Consider the following 17,365-nt stretch of genomic DNA (forward strand, 5'->3'; position numbering starts at 1 on the left):
AACGCGGAACTCGGGAGCGGGCAGAGGCCGGCGCTGGGCTGTTGCTCAGCTGGCCCGCCTGGCTCTGGGTTGCGGGCCTCCCAGCCGGGGACTCTGCGCCTGCGCCCGCCCGGCCGCTGCCCGCTCTACCGGCGCCGCCGTGGTCCCGGCTGCGGCGCGCCGCCTGGGTGTCTGGGCGATCCATGGGCAGCGGCGAGGGCCACGATGACAGACTACGGCGAGGAGCAGCGCAACGAGCTGGAGGCTCTGGAGTCCATCTACCCCGACTCCTTTACAGGTGACTTCCGCGGCCGCGTGCCCGCAGCCGTCCCGGGCTGGGGTGGGATGGGCCGGCGCCGCCGCCGCCCTCGGCCTCCCGGGCCACGATGGTGAAGGGACAGCGAGGCCGCGTGGCCACCTCTCCCGCCCCTCTCTCCTCAAGTTCTTCTCGCGAGGTGTGCAGGCACTTGGAGCAACTCCACGGCTGTTGCTCCGCCTGTTCCCTGGAGCCTCCAAGTCCCGGCGAGGCTGGCTAGGTCCCTGGAGACTGTCAGGCCTGGAATCCCATCCCGGGCACTTAGGTGTCGGTGTAACTTACAGCAACCGGAGGGTGAACGAAATTAACACGAAACGTACTCGACGTGGAAAACATACTCCTCTTCCAGAGCCGCCAAGGTGCCGGTCTTCACATCCTCAACCTTCGTTCGGGTAGAGGCTGTTTTTCCTGCGATGGTGTTTTCAAGTTTATGGGATTCAGAGTGGTGTTGATCTAGAATCAGTTGGAGAGTAGCATTGTTCTGGAAGTTGGTCGTTTTCCTTTTCTTTCTAAAAAAAAAAAAAAAAAATTCTGGCATTCTGCAGAACGCCCCCTGAATGATGGAGCCCAAAGGTCAGGTCCCCAGGGGGTAGATTCACAGTTGTCAGACAGGAAGGGATGTTAGGCACCATCCAGCCTGCGCCGCGTGCCGCCAGCGAGGCCGTGGAGGCTCGGGAAAGGTGGGTGGCTTGCTCTGGGTCGGCCAGCAAGTTAGCGGCAGGTCTGGTTCGAAGAGTTAGGTCTGGGACGCCTTTCCTGTACCTTCACCTTCAGACATGTGGGATGTGGGAGCTGGCTGCAGCTGGGATGAGGGGGAGCAGATTACATGGCAGGTTGGGCTAATGTAAAATATTGAGAAATTCATTACGTGAAGGAAGACACTTCTTCTGTATTAAGCAGCGCTTCCGATGGTTCTTAAAATGCAGCCAGATAGCCGTATCTGTGTGGCTTCTCCCACATTACACTCAGCTTTTGAGAAGTGATCAAATAAAACCAGTCAGAGCGCGCGGAACCTGGATTTGTGGGGTTTCTGTTCCCCATACCTTCCTTTGGGTGTTGTCTTATCATTGACAGTCAGAATTCAGTGTGTAAGGTTTGTTATTTCAACTCAATAAACCCCAACCCCTCTCCCTTTCACTGTTTAGTGTAGTTTTCTTAGCTCTGCCTTTGACCACTGCTTGCAATGGTAGCAAATTTTGTTCTGCTTTGCCAACAGGCAGATGTCTCTCAGCTACCCCAGTATAGCTCCAGTCCAGTTCATGTTCTCTCTCACCAGCAGCACAGCTGTGCTGTGAGGATGTTAATGGGATGAGTGAAGAGGGGTTTGAGAGTATCATTAACTGGGTGAGTGTGTATGGAGTCTGGCTCCCTTCTCTATCCTTGCTTCTATGTCAGTGTCTAAATAAACTGGGATATAGGGTCAGTTGTTGGATATATTCTTAATTGTGACATGTGGTCATTCCTGTTACATTGGAAATGTGACAGGCATGCACACTGTGTAGGCAGAGTTAAGAAGGCGTAAGATGTGCTATTCTTTTCATTTCTTTGGACATAAGGTATCCCTCATTAAATACTGTTGCACATAAGCATTTATAAAAGTGATACATTTTAACCCTACAACAGTCTGGTGGTTCTTTTGTATTGTGCTAGGCCCTGATACAGTTCAGTGTATGTAATTCTTGTCAGAGGCAAAAGTGCTTGAGGATTTTGAGTTAGGATAATAAAAGACTAATAATAAATTGATGACTATTTGACGCCTGCAAGTATTCTGCAGTATCAGCTGAGCCTATCAGTTTCTAATTCCTATCAACGTCTTTGCAATAAATAAATTGAGATGTCTTGATTAATAGTTTTTCAAGAATCCTGCCTTACTTGTTAATCATGTTCTTTAGGAAACCTCTCAGGGAAAAGGCAGAGAACTTTGGAATAAAATGTTTCCATGTTTAGTCTTTTGAAATCTTCAGGATTTGCAAGGTTTATTGTTTCACAGCCTTCTTTGGTGTTGATGATTTTATACTTTCATATTTCTGGACCGGGTTTAAGAAAGAAAGATTGCTTGTGTCAGTTAGCCAAGGAACACAAATTGACAGTTTTCTAACTACATTTTGAGTCTCACTTAATATTGGATTTTTAATATTATATTTGGTAGATGCTCAGTGCTGTTGATGAAGGATGTAGGTATATCTTTTTTTTTTTTTTTTTTTTTTTTTTTTGATAGATGGTTGAGTGCTTGACAGAAAAGCCTTGTTAAGCACATTATGACCCCCTTGTGGAAGCAGGAGGCATAGTTCAGCCCCTGTAGCCCTAGCCATATAGACCTAGCTTAACCTCAGAATTGGCTGCTTAACTATCTGCAAAGAACTTTTGGTCCATTGTTGCATTTGTTGTGAATTCTAAACATATCATAATACAGTTTCTTCTCTTTGCCTGTTCTATAGCTTGACTGCACATTGATCCAATGTTTCCAACTACTAGTCTTCCAAAATATAAACAGGCTCTCCTGTAACGCATTCTCCTTCAGTAGTGCTTCACTAGACAAGGTCCAGCTAAGGTAGTAGAATTTGGTTATTTCCATTTCTGTATCGAAATGTCTGGCTATGAGAAGTTTTGTTGAAACATACGTGTTGGCTTTGGGCTAACCAAAAGTCTGGATCCCCGAATTCTGTTTGGTCTTACAAAGAGAGGTAATCCTGTTATTTGCTGGGTCAGTACCTCAAAGTAGCAGCCACGAGCCTTTAACATTTATGTTTGCATCTTACAGATGGGGCAGAAGTCATCATGTGAAAGCAATTTTTCTTGACAGACACTTCCTAGAAGCAAAGGGGCTATTTTAATATGGGCTGTCCGGTAGTTTGTTAAAACCTTAATGTCATTTGTGTGTCCCTTTAGTGTACTTTTCAGCTACTCTACCTCCTTTATCTCTGTTCTGACAAAATCCTCAATTCTGTCCATCTGTCCCTATATCACCTACCACTTCTACCCCCCACGGGTTCATTCCACTATGCCCAGCAACCTGACTTTTTCTCAAACGAATTTGATCCATTTACAATGGTGGAAGTCTGTTATCTTTAGGAAGGCTGATCTTTCCTCTACTTGCTCCAACAATAATGCATTGGAACTGGGATTGTTCCTTCAGCAGAATACAGGAATCAATCATCTTTGCAAGTCCAATTAAGTCACTTTCCCATCCCTATTTTAGTCACCTCCAAGCTTTGGCATATTATTCTTTTCCATGTTTTTTTAAATACACTTTAAAAAATTAGGTTTAGCTGTGACAGAAAACCTCAAATTACAGTGGTTTTTAAAAGGTAACATTTTATTGCTCTTGCACATAAAAGATAGTTGTGTAGCTCTCATCCAACAATTCCTCAGGGACCCAGACTTCTTAGTTGTTTGTCATCCCCAAGATGTGGTCACCCTCATGGTAAAGATGGAAGCATTCCTTTTCCAGGCAGTAGGATAGTTAAAGAAAATACAGTTGAGGAAATTTCCTAGAAACTGTTAAAGGACTTACTTGCTTCCATCTCAATTAGTTGGAAGTCAGTCATTTCATGAGACCTAACTGGAAGGGAGGCTGAGAAATGTACTTTTTATTCTGCGTGGTCAGCGTGCTAAGTTAAAAATGGTCTGATTGGCCCTGGTTGGGTAGCTTTGTTGGTTAGGGCATTGTCCCCATATGTCAAGGTTGCCCGTTCAATTCCCCATCAGGATACATATAAGAATCAACCAATGAATGCATAAATAAGTGGAACAACAAATCGATGTCTCTCTCCCCCCCCTCCCCCCTTCCTTTTTCTCACTCTTAAAAAAAAATGGTATGGCCCTAACCAGTTTGGCTCAGTGGATAGAGCATCGGCCTGTGGACTGAAAGGCCCCAGGTTCAATTCTGGTCAAGGGCATGTACCTTGGTTGCGGGCACATCCCCAGTAGGAGGTGTGCAGGAGGCAGCTGATCGATGTTTCTCTCTCATCGATGTTTCTAACTCTCTATCCCTCCCCCTTCCTCTCTGTAAAAAATCAATAAAATATATATTTAAAAAGAAATGGTATGACTGGAAGAAGGGGAGAGAGGATTTGGTGGGATATTAGCAGTGTTCCAGTATCCTTTTTTTGTTGTTGCTTCTGGGTCACAATTTTTTCTCGCTCATGCTGCCAGGTGTAGTGGGTATCATTAGCTCTGTGTCCTTAGACAAATCATATAACCTCTCCAAGCCTCAGTTTCCATATCTGTTTAATGAAGAATAATGTAAATGGAAATACTTTATAACTGTTAGATAAAAGATACTCTTTGCTGGGAATTTATCATATTAGTTTCTGGTTCTTCTAATATAGCTTTTGTAATTCCTCATCTTTATTAGTAGTTTTGATTTCCATTTTTATCAACTGCTGACGAAATGGAAATCAATAGCCACACCTTGGAAATGCCATCTGCAAAAATTTGGCCTCTGAGATTCCTCTTTCTATGAACTTGGTAGCCCTATAGTTCTTTCATCCCCGTACTTTTACCGAACATGCCTTTCATCATGATTTTTTATGGATTCTTTATCAACTTCTTTCGTGTTCATCTTGCCTCCCTATTCTGTCCGGCTCCAAAGGTCAGGCAGTTAGAGATGTTCTTGCTACCACCCCATATCGTCATTTACCGAGTATTTACCATATGTGGTTGTTAGAAGCCCAGTCTATTGGGAAAAGACACTGGATAAGTAATACACAGCACAGTGTGATGACTCTTTCATGGAGGTATATATAGGGTGCAGCTGGAGCATAGGGAGAGATGAGGGTCTGAGTTGTTTTGGAAAACTGAGGGGTGATGAGGAGTTATATGAATGAAATGTGGGGAAGGACCACAGCATGAGTAGAAGGATGAGTCTGTGTTCAATGGGCAAGGGGCTTGGTATTGCTAGAATATAAAGTGAGAAGTGGCAGTTGTGGAAAATGAGACCTGACAAGTAAGCAGGGGCCAGACCACAAAGGGCCTTGGTAGGAATTTAGGCATGATCTTACAGGCCAGGGTTCATTGCCCGTTTCCTCCCCACCTAGCACAGGCACATCTACATCATAGATACATTGGAGGTGCACGTTGTAGACACTGCTGTGTCAGACCTGGTTCTTGATAGCTGGGGTGGTGTGATGACCCACGTCCCGTGTGGTTCAGGGTTCGGGCTCTGGAGAAGGGCCACGCGCAAATGACAGAGACGAGACAAGAAATAATAATTTGGAAATTGGAGGGCCAGGCGGGAGCCCAATTCAAGAAGGACTCCGCTTGTGCTCAGGCCTTGCCATCCTTTTTTTCAGTTTGGGATACACCTATAGCCCTTAGGCAGGCAATTTCCTCTTATCAGCAAGGATTTACATGACTATCTGCTCGGGAGGTTGCTTCAGCTTCTTCCATTGTCTCCACTAAACAGTCAGTGCATAGCTCTGACCTTTGCCAGGGCTCAAGGTTCACCAGCTTTCTGGGCTCCTTGTCCACACCTCTCTGCTAGTGAAGACAATGGGCGGTTTCCCACTGGGTGGTTCACAAATATAGTATTTTCTTGAATTTGTTTTTACCTCTCATGGCTACTGCTTTTCTTTTCATTTCTGGCACTTTTTCCTTCTCTTACATTTCACCCTCTCCCCACCCCCCCCCACCCCCACCCCCCAAATTTAGGGTTCCTTACAAAGCTGGTGTTGGTCCTTATTTCACTCTCCATTTTCTCTCTAGTCTTATAGCTTTAGCTATCACCTCTTTGTGAATGATCCCAAATTAAATTCAAACCTACCTCTAGCTCCATTTGCTTATTTCTGATTGCATACTCAATACCTCCAACTGAAGCTACTCTGTGTCCTTCAAATGTATCACATTTGATTTTTCTTTAACATTTCTTGTTTTGTTAGTGGCTCCACTTTCCTCTGCCTGCATGTTCAAAATGTCATTCATCATCATGTTCCTTGCTATTCCCATTGGTGCCAACCTCCTTCAGAACCTCATTATCTTTGCTGGGACAATTTCATTAGCTATCAAGTTCATCCTGCCTCTGGTCTCCTTTCTTTCCTTTCATTTTATGCACTGTTGCTAGATTTATTTCCTGTGTTTAGAAATACAATTCTGACCATATTACTGCTGCTAAAAAACAAAAACCTATCACTGGCCACAACAATACTTTCAACTGTATTTTCAACTAGTTTTCCTCATTCACCTCACTTACACATATTCCCATCAAATGGGATAGTTTCTGATTCCCTATTGTTCCTTAAGCTTTTCCACCATTATACCCTTGCTTCTGTGTTAATCTACATCCTTTTCTCCATCTCTACTTACCACTATGCCTTAATTCATAGCCTAGCTCAAATGATTTCACTGGAATTTCTCAGCTGGGAAAAAAAACATTTTCTTTTTAAACGAAATTCTATAAAGTTATTAAGTTCTGCCAGTTACTACCTGTATAACCTTGGGAAAATTAGTAAAAAGCTTTTATCTCAGTTTTCACATCTATAAAACTGGTATGATACAATATTTAATTGATTCTAAGACATATTTTTACATTTTAACATCTCTGCAATATGAATTTGTCTTACAAAATCTATCACATCATAGTTTAATTGCAGCTTTTTTCTTAGTGGTACATAAAGTAGAGTGTATCTTATACTTGATAGCCTTTTAAGTTTGGTGAAATACAGTAACAGTATAAAATCATGGTTTTGGTGTGAGAATTAACAGATCTTTATGTAAGTGCATAGCACAGTATAGGCACCAAGTCATGCTCAATAAATGTTAGCTGTTGTTATTGGCTATAGGTGATTCCTAACTTACCACCTCATGAAGTCCTAGAAAATGGTAGTAAATTGTAATGTTATTGGGTTGAACCTTCATTTCTGTAGTTTTAATGTTTACATTTCATGACATGTAAATACTAAAGCTGGTCATGAAAAGAAATAGGAATGAAATACATCAAATATTTTACACATTTGTTTTTTTAAAAAAGGTAGAGCCAATCATAAAAGTTTTATTATAATTTCTGTTTAGGGACTTTTTCATCATGGGCTGGCCTGCCTGAGGCCTATTAAAATAGGAGTCCAGTGAGTCTTTTATATTTCCGACAAACACCTCTCAAGTAATCGTAGATGTTCATCATTGTTGCAAGTACTTTTAAACTTCAATTAAAATGAAGGCATATGTCTTGATATTTTTATTGTTAGTGAATATTTATGAAGGCCTCAGAAGTTCCAGAGTAGGGGAAGCTGAGTAGTTTCCATAGTGACTTCTGCAGAGATCCCATGCTCTTTCCCTTCAGAGAGAGGCTGCTGACCGGATTCCACCTTGTCAGGGGCCAGTGCTTTCCAGGCCTGGAGTGGGGCACAGGCTTTTCTCACGGACTCAGCAGCTGTCATGGCGGCTTGACTTTCCTTGTTTAGTCTTGTAATGGTTCTGAATGCAAGTTTTCTTTGTTTGGTTCCAGAGATGCTGCGGAAGAGATACCTAGAAGACACAAGCTCTAACAAATTAGTATTTACTATTTGTCATGGAGATTCTGAATTGTATTTCAGAATATATAAGTATAAAAATTAGTGATAATACTGAATATTTATCAGTGGCTAGTTTCTAATAAGAAACATCAAACTTTTTGTTATTCCATTTGGGAATTTTTTAGAATATAATTTTCCATATATAGGTAGAAATTTTGAATGAAAGGTAAATTACTTAATTATTTTAATTGATTTGATAAAACTCCAGGAAGGTATCTACTATAGGTATTTCTTTCCAGATTAAAGACAACCCAAGATTTAAATAGAAAATTGATGGATGTGTTTTATCATTTGTGTGTTCTATTTAGTCTGTATTTGTGGAAATGGAATTAGTTTCCCTGACTGGGTAGTGATATTTGGCTAATGAGGAAAGCATCTTAATAACTTACCCTCTATGTATATTTTCTTGCAGTATTATCAGAAAACCCTCCTAGTTTCACCATTACTGTGACATCCGAGGCTGGAGAAAATGATGAAAGTAAGTCTAATAAAAAAATACTTGTGGTTTTTCTAAGCCTCTCAGGAATTTTACTCATTCCAGAGCCATTCTGTGCTGGGCCTTGCAGGTGCAGAGGTGCTGGGGTGCTGTTAAGAATCTAGTGTAAGGATTGTGCATTTCTAGTTGGTATACTATGTAAACATGACTTCTAGAGAAATAGAAAATCAATAAAATACATTCTGACACAATACCAGTAAGCTTAGTTTTTAAAAGCAAAACAGAAACATTAACGATACTTCAGATGGAGAAAAAGTAAGGTATTTTTTGGCCAAAACAAGACTTGGCATGCATATGTATTCCAGTGGTTGTGTGGTATTTCGTTCAGTGACTGTTATTTTTCCATGACTTTTTATCTTTGGACATTTAGATTGTTTACTGGATTTTTGCTGCTATAAATTAGTCAAGATAAACACCTATCTGCGTGTTTTTATCTCTCTTTAAGATGGATATTCTACTGTTATTTAAATATATATATGTATAGATGAGTTAGGTGAAAAGTTTCTCACACAGCCTCTCACACTGTCTACTTCAAAATGTGTCATCTAACAACCCGTAGCAATCCCCTGCCGGCGTTGTGCAGACAGAAATACAGGCCGCAGGGCTAACGCCAGTCTTCCGCTCTGGGAACTGGCTTTAGTAGAGGCCTAAAATGAGCCTACGACAGTAATTTTTCTGTGTTGTATTTTGTACCTTTCGTTCATCTTGAGGGTTTTAAAAATAGTGTAACTTGTTTTTCTTTAACCTTGTTTTTCTTTGCAGGAAAATCTTTCGTGCTTTTTATTGACACTTAAATTAATTACTGATTCAACAAAGATGTTGACTTCCCTATACTTTAAGGTATTCATAGAAAACTGTTTTCTGGTGTTTTCAGCTGTACAGACTACCCTCAAGTTTACATACAGTGAGAAATACCCAGATGAAGCCCCCCTTTATGAAATATTCTCCCAGGAAAATCTAGAAGATAATGATGTCACAAGCATCTTAAAATTATTAGCATTACAGGTAAGGTTTTGTAATGGTATTATTTTTTGGTCTTAAGTATTATACATCAATTGCAAGAGTAAAAAAATTCTATTAAACATGTATAATTAGTACATTGAAAAAGCAGAATTCATTATACGTATGTATATTTGTTGGTTTCCCACTCTGTCTTTAGACTGAAGCCTGTTCTGTACCCGTTTTGAACTGTCAGCCCCATGACTTTTAGATATAAAAAGTCTGACAAGTAAAAGCACAACTTCAGTTAGATCCTCAGAATATCCAGTTCCATGTGCAGTTAAAAATTCCAGCTGAAAAGAATTGAAATTTTCAACCCCTCTGACCTGTTGCAGGCTAGTTGCCTACAATCTGGGAAGAAGACTGGTGATTGATTTTTTTCTTACGTCTCCTTATCCCTAAGCTTATAAACAGCAACAATGGTTGTGACTCCTCTAAGAGGGGAGGTTATGAAGAAGGAAAATGGGTATTGGAAAGTTCTTATTTGGCTAGTTTTGTGGTGGGATGGGCTACCCACAGTATTTAAAGCTGTCTCTTGCTTGGGTAGAGAGTTTCCATGTGTTCTTCAGAGTAGGGAGTAGGGAGGACAAGCAAAATCTTTACCATCTTAAAATCAAAGTCCTAGTTTTGTTTGCTCTAAGAATCAACAGAAAACATGTCTCCATCTTAAATGTGACTTGTATATTTCCAAGAGTATTGCTCTTATTAATGTTGATACTTAAAAAATATCTGGAGCTCCCAGCTAGCGTGGCTCAGTGGTTGAGCGTTGACCTATGAACCAGGAGGTCATAGTTTGATTCCCGGTCAGGGCCTTCAAATGACCAACTTCAAAGTAGCTTTTGCAGTATAGTCCTTCCATGAGTCAGAGATGCTTTTATATTGGGTTTTGAACCATTTCAAATCAAAAGAAAAAAGGTAGATAAAGATAAATCACAGAACTACCTACAATCTTTATTATTATACTAGAGGCCTGGTGCACGAATTCGTGCACAGGTGGGGTTCCTCAGCCTGGCTGGCGATCAGGGCTGATCAGGGGCTGGCAGTGGGGGTGGGGGTGGAGGGATCAAAGGAGGTTGGCTTGCTGGGGGAGGTTGGCTTGCCGGGGGAGGTTGGCTGTGGAAGCGCACTGACCACCAGGGAGCAGCTCCTGCATTGAGCGTCTGCCTCCTGGTGGTCAGTGCACGCCATAGCACCCTGTCATTCAGTCGCTTAGGCTTATATATATATATAGATAGATTATGTTAGTAAATTGCTTTGGCCTTAAAGTTCAGGTCATTGTCACAGCTCTTAAAATATCCGAAAGGAACTAAAATAATGAAAATATGCTTAAGAGCTGATGCTACTAGCTACTGTAGGAAAGGTTTTCTGAATTCTACCTACATATATGATTATTAAACAGAATTTACTGAACTGTCTGGTTTAGGTTGGATATAGTAAATTACTTTTAAAATTAAGATATTGTTTATATATGTTCAGTTCTTAAATAATCATTTATTCAAGTGTCTGAACTGATATGTAACTGAATTAGTAATCATATTATGAATGCATGGAATTTAGTTATTATGCTGAAACACTCTAATGGGTTGTTTTTATTTGTCTGAGAAGTATGCTTCTCACTACAACCCCTTTTTTTGTTGTTGCTTTTTTGTTTGTTTGTTTTGTTACATAGGCAGAAGAAAACCTTGGTATGGTGATGATATTTACTTTGGTAACAGCTGTCCAAGAAAAATTAAATGAAATAGTGGATCAAATAAAAACTAGAAGAGAAGAAGAAAAAAAACAAAAAGAAAAAGAAGCAGAAGAAGCCGAAAAGGTATATTAAAAGCCATGGTTTTTTCACTATTCTCTAAATTTGTCCCTTCCTCCCTCCTTCCCTCCCTCCCTCCTTCCCTCCCTCCCTTCCTCTCTTCCTTCCTTCATTGTTGAGGTTTTGTTTTGTTTTTTTATCTGTTTTTGGAAATTTAAGTGATTTTTTGGAAATCATGAAAATAAATTAAAATAAATTTTAGTAAAGCTTTATAAATAAAATCTTAGGAGTTCCTCATTTTGTTGGTGGCATAACACAAATAATAATCAGTAAAGTTTAGTAAAGCTCATGCAGGTAAGATCAAGAAATATAAATTACTTCACTTACGGTATAGAGTTTAGAATTAATAATGCCCCCACCAGAGTGATTTAAATACATTCATGCAATGCTTAACACGAATATATGTTTTGAGAAATGCATTGTTAGGCATTTCATCATTGTGCGAACATCATAGAGGACACTTATATGAACCTAGATGGTATAGCCTACTCTACACATCTAGGCCATAAGGAATAGCCTATTGCTCCTAGGCTACAAACCTGTACAGCATGTCACTGTACTGAATACTGTAGGCATTTATAACACAATTTGTGTATGCACTAGGTAAGTATTTGTGTATCTAAACAAGAAAAAGTACAATAAAAATTGGTATAAAAGATAAAAATGGTACACCAGTAGACTTTATAAAGATTGCACACTTAGGCTACACTAAATTTATAAAACATGAGATTAAATCAAGCACAAGAGAAAATGATGCAATTAAGAAACTTGGTAAACACAAGATATGTGAGGCTGCTGCTGGTGTAAACATGGCATACGCTTTACAGCAAACTTTTTATATAAATAGAAAGTACATTCTAAAATAACGATAAAAGTATAGTAAATGCATAAACCAGTAACAGTTGTTTATTATCATTATCAAGTAGTAGTATTGTATATAATTGTATGTGCAATATTTTTATGCAACTAGTAGCACAGAAAGTTTGTTTACATCAGCATCACACAAACACATAATACATTGCCCTATGACATTTGGACAGCTATGATGTCACTAGGCGAGAGGAATTTTTCTACTCTGTTATCTTACACAGCCACTGTCGTATAGGTAGGTACCTGTCATTGACTAAAATGTTATGCGGCACATGACTGTATTTACTAAAATAAAGAAAACCTCAAATTCTGAAATACAGTAGAAAGATAAGCTATGATGCTAGTGTTCTAAATTGATGTGTATTCAAAACATTACTAGTTACAGCAACAGCTTTCTTCTGAATAGTGAATAGCAATGGTGATATGTTGCATATTATCTTTGTTTTTTGTAATAAAAATTATAAATGGACTTTTCCAGAAGAAATTGCCAAAACCAATGAGAGTAGCCAATGCAGGCAGATATCATATTAAACACTTTAAAACTTAAAACAGTTTTTCCTGTAAGTGGCTATATTCGTCTAGAACAGTGGTTCTCAACCTTCCTAATGCCGCGACCCTTTAATACAGTTCCTCATGTTGTGGTGACCCCCAACCATAAAACTATTTTCGTTGCTACTTCATAACCATAATTTTGCTACTGTTATGAATTGTAATGTAAATATCTGTGTTTTCCGATGGTCTTAGGCGACCCCTGACAGTGGTTCTCAACCTGTGGGTCGCGACCCCTTTCACAGGGGTCGCCTAAGACCATCGGAAAACACAGATATTTACATTACAATTCATAACAGTAGCGAAATTACAGTTATGAAGTAGCAACGAAAATAGTTTTATGGTTGGGGGTCACCACAACATGAGGAACTGTATTAAAGGGTCGCGGCGTTAGGAAGGTTGAGAACCACTGGTCTAGAAGATCACTAAGTCTTATTTTTTAAACTGTTGTCTCACTTATCTGATGACCTGTCTTTTTTATTTTCCAAGCAATTATTTCATGGCACTCCTGTTACAATTGAGAATTTCTTAAGTTGGAAAGCCAAGTTTGATGCAGAACTCTTGGAAATTAAAAAGAAACGAATGAAAGAAGAAGAACAAGCAGGAAAAAATAAATTAAGTGGTATGACTCGCCCCTATTTCTGTTCCCCCTAAACGTTTTGGCATTAGTTCTGATATAGCAAGAGGATCATTTGAACAGATTTCTATAAGACATTTTTTTCATCATCACCCGAGGATATGTTTATTGATTTTAGAGATGAAGGGAGAGTGAGAGAGAGAAACATTGATGTGAGAGAAAAACATCGCTTGGTTGCCTCTTGCACCTGCCCCAACCAGGGATCAAATCCACAACCTAAGTATGTGTCCTGACTGGGAATCGAACCCAAAACCTTTTGGTGCACAGGGCGACACTCCAACCAACTGAGCCATCCAGCCAGGGCTGTCAGAAAATATACTTAGGCATCCAGGAGAAAAAAAGAGAAAGCATTCTCTCTACATGTTGATGTATTTTCACACGTAATTATAATTAGTATTTGTGGATTATCTTTGATCTAAATATTACAATGATAGATCTTGAGATACAGCTACCATGACTTCCAGAATTATAAGCCTTAGAAGTGATAGAGTCACATTTATTTTTCTAGGGCTTGAGGCAGACTAGGTTATCATTTGTTCCATTTTAATGCAAAATACATTTTATATGGCTCTTAGCTCAGTTCATAAATTTATTGAAATTCACAGAATAACAGATTTTCAGACTTTTTTCCTGGAGGGTTGTAGAAGATGGAGGAAAACTATGCTGTTCAAATTAAACATATTTATTTCTTTTAGGGAAACAGCTATTTGAAACAGATCATAATCTTGACACATCTGATATCCAGTTCTTGGAGGATGGTAAGATAATATTAGAATTCCACATGTATATATTATACTGTTTTTAATATTAAACCATGAAAATCAGAGTAATCATAAATCTTCCCTCCCAAGGGTATAAAGAAATACATTTTGAAGAATAAATTCTAATGTTTGAAAAATTTATACATAAACTATAGCAATATATTTTTTAAAGTTTTCTGATAACTTAAACAAAATCAAATATAGCAATAGATAAACAATTATGATCACATTAGCTTCTAACAACTTGTAAACCAGACCCATGGTCAGCGATCATCAACTTTGTATGACCAGGACATATCATTGTTTTCAATTTGTCACATGCCACATCATAAATAATTCATTCTAGAGGCTTTTTTTATAACTGGATTTTTTTAGACTATGAACTGGAAGCACAAAGTTGTTGTTAAAATGTGTGAGTCTTTGCTGACCATTACAGACCATTGTTGGCCTGTAATGATTTGCAATAGCAATTTAATATTTTATCACCTCCCTTGCATGTGGAGAAGTTTCTGTTTGTATCTTTCATTCCTAAGTATAAGACTGAAGATGAAATCTTTTGTTTTTTTGCAGCTGGAAACAATGTGGAGGTAGATGAGTCTTTGTTCCAGGAAATGGATGACTTGGAGCTGGAGGATGACGAGGATGATCCAGACTACAATCCTGCTGATCCGGAGAGTGACTTGACCGATTGATGGACCATCCCCGTCTGCAGAGGCTTGACTGCCACAGCATCTGTGGCTATGCCGAGAGGGTGTTGATTTTCCTTCCTTTTTTTCTAAGAAAAAAAAACAATTTTCAGGAGAATATTCTTCTGAAAGCTTTCATCAATGAACTAATAAACTGACCTTAAAATTTCAAATATAAAATTTTCAGTTCCTCTTATTAGTGGGAAGAATCTCAGGTACAGTCAAACCTCATTTCTCAAACGTCTGCCATCTTGAACAATTGGGTTCTCAACTGAATTGTTCACAGAACTAATGTTGAATCACACCTTGGTTTTCCACCTGGCAACCTTTTCATGCTGATACCTTACCATGATGAAGTCTCTCAGGCAACAAAGGAGAGAAATAAACATTAGCACAATTTTAAAACATAAAGAGGCCATCGAGTGCTAATGTTGCTAAGGGTGTGAAAGAAACAGTTATCGTGGGCAATTGAAGAGGTAGAAAAACTTGTTTTGGATAAATGAAAAGCAGTTAGTTAGTGGCAGCATTTCAGAGGCAGTGATATGAACAAGCAAAGATATTGCATGCTGTTCTGAAAGACACCCCTGGGGCAAGTGCTGAAAGTGACTTAAGGCTAGTAGGGGCTGTTTTGATAAATTTAAGAAAACAAGTCTTTATTTACAGATTAAACAATACATTAGACATATATATATATATATGAAAGGTTAAAATGGATTCATTTGGGGGTCTGGAATGGATTAATTCAATTTACATCATTCCTAATGGGAAACGATTCTGTTTTCGAAAAAATTGCTTCTCCAACAGCCCCCTGGAACAAATCAAGTTCGAGAACTGAGGTTGCACTGTATTTTAAATCATTTTGTGTTGGAAAGAGATCTTCCTATACCTTCAGACTAGAATATAGACGGCTGCTATGCTTAGGTGTGGTTTTATATACAAGGAATTGGAATAACTCAGTGACTTGCATTCTAAGTGTTGTCATTCATACATGTACGTTATTAGAAGACTGAGGTGAATAGAGTATTAAACTTTCTGAGTTCTAGCCTTTGGGTATGATAAGTTTAAGTCTTAAAAAAACCAGAAGCACATATTATAGTCAGGAATAAAATGGACTTTAGTCCTATTTGAATCAGAACCATCTGTGGAGTTATTAAAGTGTGTACTTTTAGGCCCTTCTCAGTTTAAGTTAATAAACTCTGAGTCTCAATCTGAATCTTAAAACTGAAATCTCATGCCAGTGACTGGTTGTGATGCACACTCCTGATTAAGAACCACTGTCCTACAGTTAAGTCTATATGCTGTGATGTTCCCCTATGCTTCTAATTAACCAGTCTGAAGGGTTCTGAATTCTGAAGGTTGTACACTGTCTACAAGAGAACCACACTCCACATCCATGCATATGTGAGACCTTCAGAATAATTTGAAATGATTGACTTGGGAATTCCAGGTAGGAGAGTCAGGCTTCATGCAAGTTAGCCACTCACTGCAGATTTGGAGGATTGAATCTTCACCACAATGAGAAATCACTTGTGTGATTGATTGCAAATAGCTTCCTCCATTCAAAAATATATATACCGCATACCCACAAACACAGCACTGTCAATTCCACATTTATATTTGGAGTCAGCCCTTACAATTAAAACAAATCATTTAAGACAAAGGTATCATTGAGGAATTTAATACTTTTCACCAACTTGATCCCGGCCAATACAAGAGAATGATAGTCATATTCAGCATTTCTATGCAGAGAGAAGTCCAAAAGTTTGTGTTATGTGAGGTTTTGCTTGTCCTAAGGAGATCCTTTTTGAAGCTGATCAGCAGATGTGTAAGAATCTAAAAGAGCAGTTCAGTTAAAATTAACAGAAGTGGATGTCAATGAAGACTTTGAAGGGTCAAGAATGACTCCACTTCCCCCTCGCCCATGATTTTTTAAAGTTTTAAGGTTTATACGTTTTCTGCAGATATCAGAGTGGATTGCCAACTTTGTCATTTCAGAATGCCATTATCAGAATTAGGCAGAACCCAATGATATGGCAATGAACACAAGCTGGTTAGTTCTAAGTATTGTCATCCAGAGTAAATATCAACTTTACTGTTAGCGCTGTATTCTGCAAATTAACCAAAGACTCTCCAGTTCCCAAACTGGAGCATACATCTTACCCAAGGTAAGTGGGTCATTCCCCTCAGCCTAGTCCCTGGTAGTTCAAAAGGCATCAGGGTTCCCTGGCCTCTATCCTCAACATCATTAGGTAGAAAGGCTGGAGGTGAAACCATGTCGAAAGGTAAGGGGGTCTTTGCATAAATGAAAGTGCTCAGTGAATAGGCAAAATGAAGTCATTATTGCTAACCCCATGCAGACAAGTAAACTAAAGCAATTAAGGACCTGAAAATACTGGAATGTGGGCTACTGCCACATAACCCAAGATGTTAAAAAATAAGTTATTGGTTTTGACCATAACAGTTCAAACATATCTAAATGGGATATAATAATTAAATTATCCTGCAAATGTGATGGTATCTTTAAGATTGATTCTTATAGAACTTAGACTATTTTGAAAATATGCATCTGAATATTTTTCACCTATACTTTTAAGATAGCTTTTTAAAAGAACATCCTTTTATTTGGATGTGTCTTCTGACATATAAATTTTGTTTTTAAAATATCAGATCCATCTCTATATAAAGACCCCTAGGACATTAGGATTTGTTACTTAAAAGATGTTTGTTTTTAAAGGTAAATATTAATTTGATATCTCT

General features: G+C 38.9%; 1 protein-coding gene across 4 annotated transcripts; it reads left to right on the forward strand.

Annotated features, from left to right (window-relative positions):
• The first annotated feature begins 9 nt into the window (after window positions 1–9).
• On the forward strand, window positions 10–15,832 carry RWDD1 (RWD domain containing 1). 4 transcript variants are annotated; one of them, XM_080663489.1, is made up of 7 exons: window positions 10–277; window positions 8,216–8,281; window positions 9,174–9,304; window positions 10,968–11,111; window positions 13,014–13,146; window positions 13,857–13,919; window positions 14,493–15,832. In XM_080663489.1, the coding sequence occupies exons 1-7, from the start codon at window positions 205–207 to the stop codon at window positions 14,612–14,614; spliced, it is 732 nt and encodes a 243-aa protein (XP_080519615.1). In that variant the 5' UTR covers window positions 10–204; the 3' UTR covers window positions 14,615–15,832. The 4 variants fall into 4 exon arrangements, with proteins under 4 accessions (XP_080519615.1, XP_080519613.1, XP_080519614.1 ...); XM_080663487.1 differs by lacking the exon at window positions 10–277 and adding an exon at window positions 424–654; XM_080663488.1 differs by lacking the exon at window positions 10–277 and adding an exon at window positions 501–687.
• Window positions 15,833–17,365: the final 1,533 nt, after the last annotated feature.

Source organism: Plecotus auritus (genome assembly GCF_963455305.1).
Source record: "Plecotus auritus genome assembly, chromosome: 4".
NCBI classification, from domain to species: Eukaryota; Metazoa; Chordata; class Mammalia; order Chiroptera; family Vespertilionidae; genus Plecotus; species Plecotus auritus.

What these genes read in the sequence shown, in the direction of transcription:
- RWDD1 (XM_080663489.1), top strand. Translation starts at nt 205, where the DNA reads ATGACAGACTACGGCGAGGAGCAGCGCAACGAGCTGGAGGCTCTGGAG. An exon ending in CTACCCCGACTCCTTTACAG is followed by an intron (nt 278 to 8,215) that starts GTGACTTCCGCG and finishes ATTTTCTTGCAG; the next exon opens with TATTATCAGAAAACCCTCCT. An exon ending in TAAAATTATTAGCATTACAG is followed by an intron (nt 9,305 to 10,967) that starts GTAAGGTTTTGT and finishes TTTGTTACATAG; the next exon opens with GCAGAAGAAAACCTTGGTAT.